This window comes from Galeopterus variegatus, unplaced genomic scaffold (assembly GCF_000696425.1).
Source record: "Galeopterus variegatus unplaced genomic scaffold, G_variegatus-3.0.2 Scaffold3963, whole genome shotgun sequence".
Lineage (NCBI taxonomy): Eukaryota > Metazoa > Chordata > Mammalia > Dermoptera > Cynocephalidae > Galeopterus > Galeopterus variegatus.
Genome location: NW_007730074.1, coordinates 30,344 through 48,287, shown reverse-complemented (window position 1 = coordinate 48,287; position 17,944 = coordinate 30,344). Strand labels below are relative to the sequence as shown.

Here is a 17,944-nt window from a genome sequence, read left to right as displayed (position 1 = left end):
TGCGGCAGCGCTCCCGTCGAGGGTTCGGATCCCATATATAGAGACCGGTCGAGGGTTCGGATCCCATATATAGAGACCGGTCCGCTCACTGGCTGAGCGCGGTGCGGGCCCGACACCGATGGTTGCAATCCCGTTACCGGTCACGAAAAAAGGAAAAAGAAAAATTCACTTTTAAGGGCCGGCCCAGTGGCGCACTGGATAGTGCGCCGCTTGGGAGGCGCGGCAGCGCTGCCGCCGGAGGGTTCGGATCCCACGTGCAGACCGGCTCCCGCTCGCTGGCTGAGCGAGGCGTGGGAGCAACGCCGAGGTTTGCGGTCCCGTTGCCGGTCCCTGGTCCGGTACGGGGGCAACACTGAGGGTTGCGATCCGTTGCCGGACACGGAACAAAAAGACAAAAGACAAAAAAAAAAAAAAAGAAAAATTCACTTTTAAGGTACAATAAGTGATAGTGAAATATATTATTCTTATCATGCAATGGTTCTTAACCATGGAAGCACATTAGGTTCATTGAGGGGGCTTTGAAAAAATTCAGATCTTTAGACCCCACCTAAGACCAATTAAATAAAAATCTCTAGCAGGTGAGGCCCAGGCAGTTGTAGTTTCTAAAAGCTTTCAGATGATTCTCATGTGTGGCTTGAGCTGAGAACCGTTTAGCTAAAGAAACACGTTTTCTTTTGTTTATCTATTTGTTTTAAAAATAATTCAAACTTACAAAAAAGTTGCACATTTGTATAATAAACTCCTATATACTCATCACCTAGATTCCCCAATTATTAACATTTTGCCACATTTGCTTGGTCTCTTTCGCCACACCTACCCCATATGATTGTGTGTGTGTGTGTGTGTGTGTCTATAATTATTATTTGTTATTTTTGCTGAACCACTTTAGATTAAGTTGCAGGCATTATAATCCTTATCCCTAAATACATCAGCGAATATCTCCTAAGAACGAGATATTTTCTTTTATAATAACAGTACTAAATTATCAACTTCAGAAAATTTAACATCAACACAATACTATTGACTAATATACAGTCCATATTCAATAAGTAAATATTTCTAATGGTGGGGTTTTAGGCCCTGTAGTAAAGAATTTCAAGTAGTATGACAAAGAGTTTAGGGGACAGAATAGCTCCTACCTGCTACATCTTACAGTTCTAGATAATACCTAAAGTGTATCTGGAAGGCTGAGGTGGTATGTCAGAGAAATTATTAAGGTAAACACCTACAGACAGTGTAAAATACTTGTATGCATATACCTGTGGCCTGTCATTATTCCCTTGGTCACCTGAATAAAGCATTTGTTTCTTTCTTTTCCCTTTTTTAAAAAAAGAGTTTTATTGTGTATCTTGAGGGGTAGGCTGGTTAGCTCAGTTGGCTAGAGTGCAGTGTTGTAACACCATGGCCAAGGGTACGGATCCCAGGACTGGCCGGCCGAAAAACAAAAAAGTGTATCTTGGGGATAGACAAGTGCTACAGAGTTCAAAGGAAGGGAAGGTCAATATTCACCAGCATAAAAGGAGAAAATTCTAAGGTAAAGTTGTGATTAAGTTGGAGATAGTGAAAGATGAATAGGAATGAACAAAAATTCTAATCTTAAATTTGGGAAATAACTTCTTAAAAAGAATGTTTTTATGGTGATAGTTGTATAATGATATAAACTAGAAATTAGCAAACTGTACACTTGCAATGGGCAAATTTTACAGCAAGTTAACTATACCACAATAAAACTTTTTTAAAAAAAGGAAAAGAAAAAAACCCCCAAACAAATGCTTTATTCAGATAACCAGGGTAATAATGACAGGCCACGGGTGTATACGTGAGTATTTTCCACTATCTGTAGGTGTTTACCTTAATGCTTTCTCTGACATACCACCTCATCTCTCCAGAATTTGTCTTAACATAGATGACATAAACTTATTCTCCACAGTTTTCCCAGATAATTGGTTATTCTGTGCTGAATAATTTGAACAATCCCTTTACATAGAACTCAGAACATAACTAAAGGCATAAATCTTTCTAATGGTATGAATTATAAAACACCAATATGGGACTTCCCTGCTAGAAATAGACCCTGAATGGTATTCATAAGAAGCATGACTGGGGCTATCTTATATATTGATGTACCTCAGGCTACAAGAGATGAGGCTAATAGCAACAAAATCATAATGTGTGACGCAGAGGGTAAAATCAATGTGTTAGGATTCGCTGAGGTGAGAACCTCAAAAGGAGAATGCCTTGCAGTTTTCTTGAACTAAGTGGACTTTTAGAATAGCCATGGTAATGTCATGGGCACAGTAGTATAACATAGCTGAGATGCAGAAGAAGAAAAAGAGAGTAAAACTGGATTACCAGGTATTTCCAGGGCAAGAGATGCTCTGGATAAATTAATTTTTCAGATGGGTGAAGATGGTTACTGAAGGTCAAATATTTGCTTAACTATTTTAGATAAAATCCTCCCAAATTAACATACTTTCTTGATTATTTTTAAAAATTAAATTATAAAATACAATAGAAGAGTGGAGGAATGTATATGTACAGTTTTTTAAAGAGAATAACATAAAAACCAAACACGTTAATTGACCACCAAGCTTTGGAAATAAAACAGTAACAAAACCATTGAAGGCCCCTGTGTGCCTCTCCCAGCCCTGAGGTAATCACTATTCTACATTTTGTGTCTAGCTTTTTTTCTCTTTTTAAAAAAATTATTATTGGGCCAGCCCGTGGCTCACTTGGGAGAGTGTGGTGCTGATAACACCAAGTCAAGAGTTAGGATCCTCTTACCAGTCATCTTTAAAAAAAAAAAAATTTTTTTTAACATACACTTGTATGTATTTGTGGGGTACAGTGTGTTGTTTCAATACATGCATATACAGCACGATGATTCACTTAGAGTAGATAGCATAGTTTTATAGTCGTTAGTTACCACTTCTGCTTTTCTCTTTTTAAAAATAATTCATAGATACGTTTTTCCTACGAATGCAATATTTAGCTTTTTTTTTTTTTTTTACTACATATGCAATATATCCCTAAAAATATAGTTTCATTTTGCCTCTTTTTTGAACTGTAAAGGAATGAAATCATGGTTTATGTCTTCCTTGGCTTTTTTAAATTTTAAAATTATATTGTATTCCATTGTCTGAAAACACAATTTAAATATCCAATCTACTGGTTTTTTTGTTGTTGTTGCTTGTTTTTTTTTAAAAGATGACCGGTAAGGGGATCTTAACGCTTGACTTGGTGTTGTCAGCACCACGCTCACCCACGGGCTGGCCCAAAATATCCAATCTACTGTTGATAGATGAGTGGTTGTTTTCAATTTTTTTCCTTTTGTTATTATTATTGTTACCAACAATGTTGCCATAAACATTCTTGTATTGTGTAGTGGTACATACATGTATGAGAGCAACAGTTTCTCTAGGTATATACATTTGCATTCCCACTATCAGTGAAAATTCCAATTAATCTATGTCTTGCTAACTCAGTTTTTACCAGTAAGGTGGGTATAAAATAGCATCTCATTGTGGTTTTAGTTTGCATTTCCCTAATTACCACTGTAGGTAAGCATCTCTTCATAAGTTTATTGGTCATTTGTGGCTCCTCTTCGATGAAAGCCTATTCAGGTGGTTTGCCCATGTTTCTATTGGCTATTTGTCTCTTTTTAACTGATTCATAGGATTACTTATATATTCTGGATACCTGTTCTTTGTTGGTTATATGCTCTGCAGGTATCTTTCCCCAGTTTGTGACTTGTGTTTTCACTCTATGATGACTCTGATGAAGGGAGGTTTGTCATTTAAATGTGAACTTAGGTGCTGGCCAGTTAGCGCAGTTGGTTAGAGCACAGCCTTGTAACAGCAAGCTCATGGGTTCAGATCTCCAAACCAGCCAGCTACCAAAAACAAATAAATAAATGCAAATGTATGTATTTTTTCTGTTATGGTTAATACTTGCATCTTGTTTGAAATATCCTTCCTTACTCTGAAGCCAGAAAGATATTCTCCTTTTATTCTATATGTTTTAAAGTGGTTTTTATTTGGCAGCTGGCCAGTATGGGGATCTGAACCCTTGACCTTGGTGTTACATAAAGTTTTGCCTTTCATATTTAAGTGCTTAGTGGTTCAACCAACTAGAAAGTAATAACAAGTATACATTTGCACGTACCTAAGAACATAACTTCAAAATACATAAAGCAAAAGCTAACAGACCTACAAGAAGCTGATAATCCACAAGTAAGACATTTTTATATGGTTTTCTCAGTAACTGATAGAAGAGTCAGACAATATGATTAACAACCTTGATCCAATGAACATATATAGAACACTGCATCCAACATCCCAGAACATCCAACAGCTTTAGAACCTTCTTTTTGAGCATACACAGGACACTGACCATGTGTATACTTCAGTCATAAGGAAAGTGTCAACAAATTTCAAAGGATTATAATCACACAGACCACAGTCTTTGATTTTAATGCATTTAAGTCAGAAATCAATAATAACAAGATATCTAGGAAATCGTATGTTTTTGGAAATGTAAAAGTATTTTGGGACTGGCCACTTAGCCCAGTTGGTTAGAGTGTGGTGTTATAATACCAAGCTCAAGGGTAAAAGTATTTCGAATAATCCATGAGTCAAAACATTCATATAGGAAATCTGAAAATATTTTGAATTGAACGATAATAAAAAACGACATCTCAAAAACTTGTAGTACACAGTTTAAAAGGATATTTATAGTCTTTTATGCACACTTTAGAGAAACACTGGAGGAGGATCAGTTATCTATTTCAAGAAATTAGAAAATGAACACAATTTAAAGCCAAGAAAAGTAGAAGGAAATTATAACGAGCTGAATTTAATGATACAGAAAAGAAATATATTAGAAAATATCAACAAAACCAGAAATTTGTTCTTTGAAAAGCCTAATAAAATTGACAAACCTCTGATGAGAATAGGATACAAAAAAGAGAGAAGACACAAATAACCAGTCTTAGAGATGGAAAAAGAACCATCACTACAGAGCCTGCAAACACTAAAAAAGATAATATTTTACGGACAATTTTATTTAAATAATTTTGAAATTTAGATTTAATTTTAGATTGAAGGGAAGCAACACCGGAAGAATCTAACTCATCAAAACTGATGAAAGGCAGGGGTGGGGATGGGGGTCAACTGTAAAAGAAAAACATAATTTTGAGAAAACCAGAAATTTGAACAGTGGTGATATTTGACTCTATTAAAAAATTATTATTTTTTATTGTGGTAATGGTATTGTGGTTACGCTTTTTAAAAGTCCTCATTTTTTAGAGATTCCAGTGGAAACATTTATAGATGAATAATAAAATGAGTTTTGCTTCAAAATAATACTTGATGCTTCAGAACCAGCGCCCGTGCCTGTACAGCACAGCACAAAAACTTTGTTAATACTTAGGGTTTAAAACCCATCGGCGCAGGGCCGGCCGGTGGCTCACTCGGGAGAGTGTGGTGCTGATAACACCAAGGCCCCGGGTTCGGATCCCATATAGGGATGGCTGGCTCGCTCACTGGCTGAGCGTGGTGCTGACAACACCAAGTCAAGGGTTAAGATCCCCTTACCAGTCATCTTCAAAAAAAAAACCATCGGCGCAAGTGACCCTCCTCCTCCTTGGTATTGCAGGAACGCCGGGAGCCCTCCAAACAATCCTGCCGGAGGGTCAGTCAGCTTAGTCTGGTGGTGACCATCCCTCTTTCCGTGTTCCTCAGGCCTTTCCCGCCCATAGCTCTTGGGAACCAATCATCGAGCTCGGGGCCATACCTGGGGCCAATCAGCGATCTCAGCTCCGGGCTCCGCCTTCAGTCCTCACCGGCGCGGCCGCGCCATGTTTCAAGGGCACCGCGGTTGGTTCTGCCGCAGCGTCAGCCGGGACCTGAGGCAGTTCTGGGGTAGGAAGCCTGGAGCAAGGAGTGGATGAGGTGGTGAGGGGAGCACTCTTGCTCCCTCTGCTGCCCTGGTCCGAGAGGGCTTGGTGGGCTCACTTTGTGCTCTTGCCTCCTCAGTGACTGAAGGGGGGACCATCTGTGACTCACAGGCCGCCGACTTTTTGTTCAGCTGTGATGCCTCGCACCCAGACACGCTGAGGTACTACTTGAGGACCACCTGGAAGTGCCTCTTGTGTCATGATGAGCCTGGAGTTGGGGATGGAAGTCGCAGTCCACTAATAAATATTGATGATAGGGTGACCCTGGAAACGAGCAAGTTTTCAGTCCTAGATGTGCGGGGAAAAATACATAACCTTTCTCCTTTCCTTTGCGCCACAGTGTCATGGCCTTTACCTGGTCCTCGGGTCCCTTCCCAAATAACAGTCGTGTGTTTCCAGCTGTCTCTCCCACACCTCTGCGTGGCGACTTGAAGACCCCTCATACTCCATATGAAACCAGATCTCTTGATTGCCCCCCATACCTGCACCAGGTCCTGTGTTCTCCAAACTTAAAACCTTTGTAGTCTCTTTTGAATAACAACCCCTACCCCCATTAGTCACTGGTCTGATACCATGGATTGGACCCCTGTAATTGTTCTTCATCCTCACTGCCACTATCGTAGTAGCACCTTAATTAACCTCTTGCCCAGACTATCACAGTAACTTTCTAAGAGGTTACTCTGCCTCGAACCTGCCCCTGTGATCCCCCTTCACACTACTGTCAGATAAGTTCACAAAGCAGCGATCTGATCAAGGGCCTGCCACTCCCTCTTCCACTCCCCTCCTGATTACCTAGAGATTTAAATCTTGGCTAGTGCCTACCTTGTTTATTTCCCAGTTTTTCTCACGCCTTCCATAGTCCAGAACTACCTTAATTGTGCTTTCACGTACGCCTTTCTTTTTTCTTGTGGTGTCCTTCTTCTTATCTTCACCTTTTCACAGGTCTAGGAAAGATTTGCCTTCTATATGTGAAGGCTTCTCTGACTGCACTCACACTCCTCACCTCAGAATTAATTGATCCTTCTTTATAGCAATGACTATGAATATTCAGTCCACTGTCGATGTCAGTAAACAGTACTGTTGTAGGTCAAGTGCCTAAATTCATATAATAACCAAGTCTCTAAAGCTGAGATTTACCTAGATTGGCCCCCAAACTAGTAATGCCTTATGCCACGTTATTACTTCCTTGCCAGAAAAAAAGGACCACCATAAGTGTATCTTTTAATGTGACTGTCCCCTACTTCCAGTCATTTATTCTTTCTTTTACAAGGTTGAATACATTCTTGTTTATTTTGTAATCTAAAAGATTTCCTTTCTTTCTCCTAGAATATATCAGAGCCTTGATTACATAGAAGATAATGCTACAGTTTTTCATGCCTACTATCTCTCTGCGGTAGCTAATGCTGAAATAAGAAACTCAGTGGCTTTAGGTCATTTCATTCTTCCTCCTGCATGCCTGCAAAAAGGTTAGCAAAGATCATTTAACCCATCTCTGTTAGACAGCCAAATCCAACTTTACTGTTCTTTGTTCTCAATCAGATATTTTTGAGTTTTGTATCATTTGATTTAAGTGGAAAAAACATGTTCTTTGGATCATATTGCCTTAAGTGTATATATTGCCTTTGTTTATTATTTATTCACACATCCATTGAGCTCCTCGTGTGCCAGGTTTCAACCCAGGTGCTGAGGATTCAGTGGTGAATAAGACAGATGCAGATCTTGCCCATAGAGTGTTCACCCGCTAGGATCCAATGCTTACCAGTTTTGTGAACTTTAGCAAGTTACTTAACTTCTCCCAAGTTGTTTTGAGGATAAAATGAGATATTATGTTAGGGTATCTGACATGTGGTGACCATTTAATAAATGTGTTCTTTGCTATTTTTGATTTTCTTCATATTTTTCTGAATTTTTTTCTTCTGAAATTAAAAATTGATTATGGTATGGGCCGGCCTGTGGCTCACGCTAGAGAGTGTGATGCTGATAATACCAAAGCCATGGGTTTGGACCCCATATAGGGATGGCTGGTTAGCTCACTGGGTGAGCATGGTGCTGACAACACTAAGTCAAGGGTTAAGATCCCCTTACCGGTCATCTTTAAAAAAAAAAAAAAATTGGTTATGGTAATAAACCCATATATTTGCATTCTTCTTTAAACGTTTAGAAGCACTTTCACATTATTTCAACAACTCTATGAAGTAGGAAGGGCAAGTAAATAAAGTGTTTCTGAGTTGGTTCTTTTAGTTTTCCCTGCTTGGAACACCCTTTCTTATCCTGTTCTTCTGTTCAAATCCTACCTATCTTTTCTGGGCTAACTTTAAATATCCCGTTTTTGTAAGTCTTGAATTATTAGCCAATTCTTGATGTGTGTCTTGTCTACCCAATAGATATGTGTCCATCTCCAGAAAGACAGATTGAAACTGAGCATAAATTCCCAGTGAGGAGAATATTAAAAACAAAAACAAAATAAAAAAACTCGAAAATATTTCCATAGAAAAGGCTTTAGAAACTCAAATGATTGGGTTTTTTTCATAGTTGATGTTCTGGTGGGGCCCAGTTATAACTTGTAGCACTAAATTATTCTAAGTGGTTATGCAAATAAATTAATAACTGGATGAGAGAATTGACTTATTCAGAAACTATTTGAGGGGCTGGCCAGTTAGCTCAGTTGGTTATAGCACAGTGTTACAACACCAAGATCAAGGATTTAGGTCCCTGTATTGGCCAGCCACCAAAAAAACCCAAAAAACAAAAAAACCTATTTGTGCCAATCAGTGAATACCTACCTTCAAGGAACTTATGTTGTAAAATGACTATCTGATCTGATTTTATTTATTTATTATTATTTTTTTTTTCCTTTTTGTCTTTTTTCATGACCGGCAACGGATCACAACCCTCAGTGTCACACCTGTACCGTACCGGGACCGGCAACGGGATCGCAACCCTCGGTGTTGCTCCCGCACCTCGCTCAGCCAGTGAGCGGCCGGTCTGTATGTGGGATCCGAACCCTCGGCGGGAGCGCCGCCGCGCTCCCAAGCAGCGCACTGTAGCAGTGCGCCACCGGGCCGGCCCTGATTTTATTTATTTATTTATTTTTGGCAGCTGGCTAGAACCCATGACCTTAGTGTTATAAGGCTGCACTCTAACCCAATTGCACTAACTGGCTGACCCGGTCTGCCTTTATTTTTGTTTTTTTAAATTAAATTAAATTAAATTTTTGTTTAGTTTTTTAATTTATTTTTACCAAGTTGTTTAGAGCATGGTGTTATAACACCAAGGTCAAGGGTTCATAACCCCTTGCCAGTCAGCTGCCAAAAATATTTAAAAATTAGGAAAAAAAGAGAAACAAACATGAATTACATAAATTATCTAATAACCACATTAAAAAGAAAAGAAATAGGTGAAATTAATTTTAAGAATATATTTTATCTAACCTAATATGTCCAACATATTGTCATTTCAATATATAATCAATACAGGGCCAGCCCGTGGCTCACTTGGGAGAGTGTGGTGCTGATAACACCAAGGCCATGGGTTCGGATCCTATATAGGGATGGCCGGTTCACTCAGTGGCTGAGCGTGGTGCTAACAACACCAAGGCAAGGGTTAAGATCACCTTACCGGCCATCTTTAAAAAAAAAAAATATATATATATACACACACACACACACACACACACACACACACACACACACACACACACATATGTAATCAATACAAAAAATTATTGAGATATTTTCATTCTTTTTTTGGTACTAAATCTTTGAAATTCAGTATTTATTTTATATTTACAGGACATTTCCATTTTGGACTAGCCACAGATTTCAAGTGTTCAGTACCCACATGTAGCTAGTGGCTACATACTGGACAGTAAAGGTCTAGTGTAATGTTACCCTTTTTGTTCTCCAGTGGCTACTGTGAAAATTTTTGAGATCATTGAATTAGGATGATGACATAGTCTGACATGCTGAGCATTGTAGAACTCCTGTACTATCATGCCTACTAGACATATTGTTCTTCTAGCAAAGTCAATTAATTCTTGAAGATCTGTGCTCTATAAATTCAGCAATTTTATACTTTTTGTTTTGACTGGACAGTTGTCTTCTTTATTAATGCTTGGCTTAATGGAGACACTGATATCTAATGAAGATAAATATTCCAGCAGAAAAAGTCTACAGCAATGATTATCTTAATGCACTGGAATCATCTGGAGAATTTGTTAGAAATGCAAATTCCTAAGCTCTTTGTCAATGATCTGATTCAATAGGAATCTGCATCTTAACAAGTCTCTTAGGTGATTTTGGTGCAAGTGGAATAATGCTAGCCTAGAAATTTCAGACTTCAAGCGAAATTCAAAGATTCTACAAAGTCACTTTTTAAAAAATAGTATTCGGTTTGTTTTTCTCATCACAGAAATAAGAAGAAAAATTGGTAGTTTTATTTGGGAACAAGACCAACATTTTCTGATAGAAAAGGTAAGAGTAAATTAAGGTACTTAATTAGAATCTATAGTTTCAAAATTTTCTAAAGGCAGTATAATATTAAAATTGTTTACTTGTGGGCCGGCCCGTGGCTCACTCGGTAGAGTGCGGTGCTGATAACACCAAGGCCACGGGTTCGGATCCCATATAGGGATGGCCGGTTCGCTCACTGGCTGAGCATGGTGCTGACAACACCAAGTCGAGAGTTAAGATCCCCTTACCGGTCATCTTTTAAAAAAAAAAAAAAAAAAAAAATTGTTTACTTGTGAGATGTTAGCACCAATGAGCCAGATTAAGAAACTTAAAGGGCTTGCTTTTATTGAATATTACGTGGTTTGGTATTGTTTTTACAGTAGTATAATTAGTATAATTGAGGTATTTTTGTGTAAATAAAACATTTACATACGAAACTTGAAACTTTGCTTATGTCAGTAATATTAAGGGAGTAATATGTGCATGGTATTTACCAGTTCTTTACTGCCAGTATAGGGTCTGATTGATTACAGTAGTTCCTGTGCTGTGCCACTGGCTAAATGTTTTGAACAATACCTGTCAATAAATGTGTACAGTACTGAAAATTGAAATTTATAGCTTTTGCCACCCTGTCTCAAATTTACCTATGCTTTTGAGTTACTTCAAAATCTTCATGCAGTAGCCAGATTTGGGATAATTTGACAATTAAAAAGAATAATGACTGGGTCCGAGCCCGTGGCGCAGGAGCGCTCCCGCCGCGCGGGTTCGAATCCTATATAGAGATGACCGGTGCGCTCACAGCGCTCACTGGCTGAGCGCGGTGCGGCCGGTCTCAAAAAGGACAAAAAAAAAAATAAATAAATAAAAAGAATAATGACTGTAATGGATTATGTAAAAAAGAATCCATGAGTTGATAGTGATACTTCAGAAGTTGAAAGAAAGAAAAAAAGGAAGGACGGAAGGAAGTAAGGAAAGAAAAGGTGGGCTAAAGAAAAATTTTCCTTTATAGAAGAATAGCAGCTAATAAATATAGGAAGGATGATAGAATAGAAAATCCCCATTTTATAACCCCAGTATAATAATTGATTTAGGCAAGGGTTATTAATGGTTGCTAAAACTGTGATCTCAAATTATCACCCAGAGATTATTAATTACCAAGGTAAACAGTGTTCCTTTACAATGGAGAGATCTGGCAGACATCACCTTAACCAACTAATCAAATTTAGCATTACCAATATTGGAACAACCTTTCATTATGTACAATCTAATATGATATAAGTATACAATATTATCTGTGTAGTACTCTTGTTGAAAATGTTTAACCTGAATCTAACTAAGAATTAATAGTCAGTCAGACAAATCCATAATACAGACCATACATACCACAAGAGAGCTAACTGGCCTGGACTCTTTTAAAACAGCCAGTGTTATAAAAAAACAAAAAATGCAAGAGAACTAATCTAGATTAAAAGACATAACAACTAAATGTGATACATAAACCTTGATTGGATTCTGGATTTTTTGTTTTAATTTTAACTTCTCAATATACATTGTAGTCGATTTTCGTGACGCTTTACCCGTTCCTCTTCCCCCCTCCTTCTCTCCTCTGCCCCTACATCGTATCTGTTCACTTGTCTTAAAATGTTCAAGGAATTGTTGTGATTGTTGTGTCTTCTTCCCTCCCACCCTATGTTTGTTTGTGTGTTTATTTATTTATTTATTTTTAGTTCCCACAAATAAGTAAGAACATGTGGTATTTCTCTTTCTGTGCCTGACTTGTTTCACTTAATATAATTTTCTCTAAGTCCATCCATGTTGTTGCAAATGGTAGTATTTCATTCTTCTTTATAGCAGAGTAGTATTCCACTGTGTAGATATACAAAATGACTTATCCACTCATCTAATGATGGACATTTGGGCTGGTTCCAATTCTTGGCTATTGTAAATAGTGCTACAATAATTGGATTTTTTAAAAAACAAAAAAAGGTATAGCAAAAAAGAAAAAAAAAAAGGTATAAAAGGCATTTTGAAACACCAAGGTCAAGGGTTCAGATCCCCATACTGGCCAGCAACCAAAGAAAAAAATTAAATAAATAAAATTTTCAAATAAAAGGCATTTTGAGGGCAATTGTGAAAATTTAATGATGGACTGTTTATTAGATAATATTGAATTAATGTTAATTTTCTTACGTGTGATAGTGGTATTGAAAAGATAAAAGAATGTATCTTTTCAGAGAATGCAGGCTAGGTATTAAGGAGTAGAAATGTCATCTGCAAATGTTTTTAAATGGCTAAGCAAAAATAAAAAGGGATAGCACTAGGGGCCGGCCCGTGGCTCACTCGAGAGAGCGCGGTGCTGATAACACCAAGGCCACGAGTTCGGATCCCATATAGGGATGGCTGGCTCGCTCACTGGCTGAGCGTGGTGCTGACAACACCAAGTCAAGGGTTAAGATCCCCTTACTGGTCATCTTTAAAAAAAAAAAAAAAGGGATAGCACTAAATGTGGTGAAAATGTTAACACTGTAAATCTAGGTGAAAGATAGATAGTATTTATTGAACTATTCTTTAACTTTCCAGTAAGTGTGAAATTTTTCATAATAAAGAGCTAGGGAGAAAGTGTTTTTAATATGGCCAAAGCCAAGCAATTAGCTTATACATTTTGTATAAGTGAATTTTATTATTTAATTTCATTAATTTGAAATTAAGTCATTAATTTGAAATTAATTTAATTTTATTATCCAATTTCATTAGTTTGTTTTTCTTCCCAGTGTCATCATCTGAAAATAATAGTTCTTTCAGTATCTTTGGCTAGGAGGTAATATAGTATGTTGTACTAAGGACCAAAATATTTAATCCTTGACTTGTCATAGTGTTTCCAGAGACATGAGTGGTGACGGAATGGCTATTTAACAATAATTATCAAGTATACCAAAACTTTAGAGCTTAAAGGGACCTTAAATATAATTAATTGCATCGTACACTTTTATAAATGAGAAAACTGAGGTAAAGAGAAGGTGAAGAACTGTCTTAGTTCACGTAGCCAGGTATTAGCAAAATGGAAACAAGTTTTCTCAGCCCCAACCCAATTCAATGTTTTTTCTACTAAAAAATTAGTAGAACATGCTTGTAATGACTATTGACTCTAGACATTGTATTATTACATGACAGAAGATTTAGTCAATTCTTTCAAAATATTAATTAATATTGAATATTAGCCAATTTTAATAATGTAACCATAGAATATAAAAGTAGAAGGTACTTCATCAAATGGTAATAAGAAGGATCAATCTGGAAAGTAATTTTGGGAGCATTATTATTGTTTGGAGTGGATTTATGATCTAAATATAGAAATAATGGCATATTAAATAAATATGTTATGTGATAGTACCAGTATTTGAGTCACTTTCACAAAATCTTTTGGAAAGCTTAATATATGTTTAGTTCTTTCATAACTTCACAGCTAAATACTTCACTGTCATTTTGAAGGGGAAACATCCTTTGTTCAGCTTACTTCATATTTTTTATTTATAGCTAACAAGAAGCCCAAGAATCCTTAAGTCAAGGATTTTAAGAAAGTTTAAACATTAGTAACACTTTTTATTTTTTTAAAAAAAGATGACCAGTAAGGGGATCTCAACCCTTGACTTGGTGTTGTCAGCACCACGCTCAACCAGTGAGCGAACCAGCCATCCCTATATAGGATCCGAACCTGTGGCCTTGGTGTTTCCAGCACCGCACTCTACCAAGTGAGCCACGGGCCGGCCCAGTAACACTTTTTTTGTTTCCTTATTTTTATGAGTAAAAGGTAATTGATCACGTTAGAGAAAAATTTCAAATGTTGGAGAGAATAAAATCAGTCAAAGTTTTACTTATTCAACCAGACAGCTCCAAAAAAAAAAAAAAAAAAAAAGTTATCTAACACAACCACATCTGGTGTTTTAAAAATTCTGGTCTTCTTTCTTTATCTCTAAAAATATATAATATTGTTGTGTGTGTACAAAATTTTGTAAGTTTTCCCCACCAAACTAGATTGAATGGACCCAAATATTTAAATATTTTATGACTCTTCATATATACATATATATATATATATCCAATTTTGTTTTTTCCTTTTTTATAAACATTATTGATTAGATCATTGGTGTGCTGATTTTTAAAAATGTGATTTCTTTTGCTACCCACAGCATGATGAAGTAACACTGAATGAAATTAAGACCCTTAGGGAAAGCAGTGAATTAGAAACAGAGCACAAAAAAGAATTATCCAAAAGGTATGGAATTCATATACTTCATCGATATTCAATTCAATGTAGACATCTTTGAGTAATGATTGTGTGCTTATCTCATTTAATTTTTACAGTTTTCCTGTGATAGTGATATTATCATTATCACCATTCCCATTTTACAGAAAAAGAGCCAGGATTAGAAATATTAGGTAATTTTGGGCCGGCCCGGTGGCATGCTGGAGCGTGCGCCACTTGGGAGTGCGGCGGCGCTCCCACCAAGGGTTCGGATCCCATGTGGAGACCTTTTCCCGCTCACTGGCTGAGCGCAGTGCGGGTGCAACACTGAGGGTTGCGATCCTGTTACCGGTCAGTAAAAAAGACAAAAAGGAAAAAAAAAAAGAAATATTAGGTAATTTTAATAAAAGTCATACAAACTTTTATTAAGTCGGGGAGAAGCAAGATTTGAACTGGGTCAGTCTAATTCCAGAGCCCATGCATTTAACTACTCTGCTATACTATCCTTGCAGAAAGGAAACAAGGATTTTATGGTAACAGTATATTATTTTTATTTATTTATTTTTATTTTATTTTATTTTATTTTTTTAAAAGATGACCGGTAAGGGGATCTTAACCCTTGACTTGGTGTTGTCAGCACCACGCTCAGCCAGTGAGCGAACCGGCCATCCCTATATGGGATCCGAACCCGGGGCCTTGGTGTTATCAGCACCACACTCTCCCGAGTGAGTCACGGGCCGGCCCCAGTATATTATTTTTAAAATATGTTTTTTAAATAGGAAGGAAATTCAGTAGATATTAATAGTAATTTTATTAGGATTGAAAGTTGTGAGTGATTTTGCCCCTTCTTTCAAAATTGTTTGTAATGCGGTTAAAGAAATTAAATTTAAATTGGTTTAAGAAATGAAATTTTAGCGCCGGCCCGTGGCTCACTCGGGAGAGTGTGGTGCTGTTAACACCAAGGCCCCGGGTTCGGATCCCATATAGGGATGGCCGGTTCGCTCACTGGCTGAGCGTGGTGCTGACAACACCAAGTCAAGGGTTAAGATCCCCTTACCAGTCATCTTTTAGGAAAAAAAAAAAAAAAAGAAATGAAATTTTAAAAGGCAAGCATAGATTTGCCATTGTGTTAGGCCAATCTATGAGAGGCCCCCTCCTTTCAAACTTACATATGATCTATTCCTATTTCCATATTTTCCAATTCAGTGGTTTTTAAATATTCATAGGGAACACTGGTTATTCAGAAGTCTCATTTAGCTGCTGAAATATAAAGATCAAAAAGAGTAGTTGTCTTTCTTCAATATAAACATTAGTGGTTTAATTTATACAATTTTTTCAATTTAAAATTTTTCTCCCATAAAGGCTACTTTTCTTAATATACAAAGAGGTTTTACAAATATGGAAAAAAATATGTTCAATCCAATAACGGCAACCAAAATGGACAAAGGATATGAATGAATAAACCCTAGGTAGGTGTCTGCCTAGAGACTTTTCTTTGTGAAACCACCAGAGGGTGCAGTGTGAACACAGATAAAATATACCTTCAACCTACCCATGAAGCATTTGTTTTGTTGGCATACTACTAGTAATATTGAACGTTACCTAAGTGGTGAACATTTAGTAAATACAAGACACTTGTGAACTATGTAGTTCAAAGTATTTAATCTGATTCTCATCTCCTTATGAGATAGATAAATACAATACTATTAGCATTTTACAATTGAGGAAACAGTTTCAGAGAGCTAAATAATTTACCCAATATTATTCAAAGACTGGAGATTTTTTATTTTTATTTTTATTTTTTTTGTGGCTGGCTGTGAGCTGAATTTGAAACCAAGTCTAGCTGATCCAGAGTCCAAACTTTTAGTCACTATTCTGTTTTTCCCTTCCCAATATGTTCCCCAGATCTTCTGAACATTGACTGAATTTTTGTTTGTTTCTTGTTTTTAATTATTTTATAAATAAAATGTATGCAATTTTTTGAAAAGGAAAATATAAAAAAGAATAAATTAAATTACAGTAGCCCACCACTTGGAGATAACCACCACCATCATTAGTTCTTTTCTCACCACTTTTATAGAGATATGTGCATTTAATAGAGTTGAGGTCATACTGCATATATAGTCTGTCTCTTAACTTTCCATTTAATATTCTATGGGCAGTTCCCCATGTAGAAAAACCTTATTTGATAGGCTGCATGTGGTATTTCATCTTATTGTTTGTTTAACCATTTTTTTGTTATTTATTCTAATTGCTTACCATCTGTTACTCTTATGACACCTTCATGAACATTTTTTAAAAATAAATCTTGCTCTACTCTAGATAATTTTCTTCATATGAATTCTCAAATTTGGAATTTACAGTATAAATAAATACGAAATTTTTAAAGGCCATGATGCATATTTCTAGTTGCTTGCCACAAAAGTACAAATTTAAATTACCTCTAGTGTTGGTCTCACTACATCTTCACCACTATATTGAGTGTTAATAAGAAGTCTTGGGGTTGGCCCATTAGCTCACTTGGTTAGAGCGTGGTATTATAATACCCTAGGTCAAGGGTTTGGATCCCTGTACCAGACATCTGCCAAAAAAAAAAAAAAAGTCTTGTGCTAATTTAATGAAAAATGACATCTTGTTTCGATTTGCATTTTTCTTTGATTACTAATAGGATTGAGCCTTTTCGCATTTGTTTATTAGTATTTTGTATTTCATTTTCTATGGATTATTTTTTATCCTTTCTCCATTTTCTATTGGGGGTCTTACTGTTTTTCTTATCAACTTGTCTGACATCTTTATTCAATAGCTATATTATTCTTTTGCCAAATTATCAAATTATATCCTCAGTTTGTTGTCTGGGTTGTATTCTTTTGGAGATACATGTAAAATTTTTTACATCATTAATCACTTTCCTTTAATTTCTTCTATTGCTTCTGTGTTCAAAAAAGTTTTTTTCCTTTCAGAGATCAAATGGGTTTTAAATTCTGCAGATGTTTATTTTAGTCTATAATATGAGGTGAAGATCTAAATTTATTTTTGTTTTGCAAGTAAGTTTCCACTCATTTTTTTTTTTTTTTTGTCTTTTTTCCGTGTCCGGCAACGGATCGCAACCCTCAGTGTTGCCCCCGTACCGGACCGGGGACGGCAACGGGATCGCAAGCCTCGGTGTTGCTCCCGCGCCTCGCTCAGCCAGTGAGCGGGAGCCGGTCTGTATGTGGGATCCGAACCCTCAGACGGGAGGGCCGCCGCGCTTCCCAAACAGCGAACTATGCCAGACACCGACACAGCACGACTACA

The 17,944-nt window shown here is 36.9% G+C and overlaps 1 protein-coding gene across 1 annotated transcript in view; it reads left to right on the top strand.

Annotated features, from left to right (window-relative positions):
* The first annotated feature begins 5,857 nt into the window (after positions 1-5,857).
* Positions 5,858-17,944, top strand: part of LOC103601962 (chromosome unknown open reading frame, human C15orf43) — a 22,950-nt gene continuing 10,863 nt past the window's right edge. The window contains exons 1-5 of the mRNA XM_008586360.1: positions 5,858-5,921; positions 6,036-6,117; positions 7,283-7,422; positions 10,367-10,428; positions 14,595-14,680. Of these exons, the coding sequence (XP_008584582.1) occupies positions 5,858-5,921; positions 6,036-6,117; positions 7,283-7,422; positions 10,367-10,428; positions 14,595-14,680 (434 nt within the window). The remainder of the gene's footprint in view (positions 5,922-6,035; positions 6,118-7,282; positions 7,423-10,366; positions 10,429-14,594; positions 14,681-17,944) is intronic.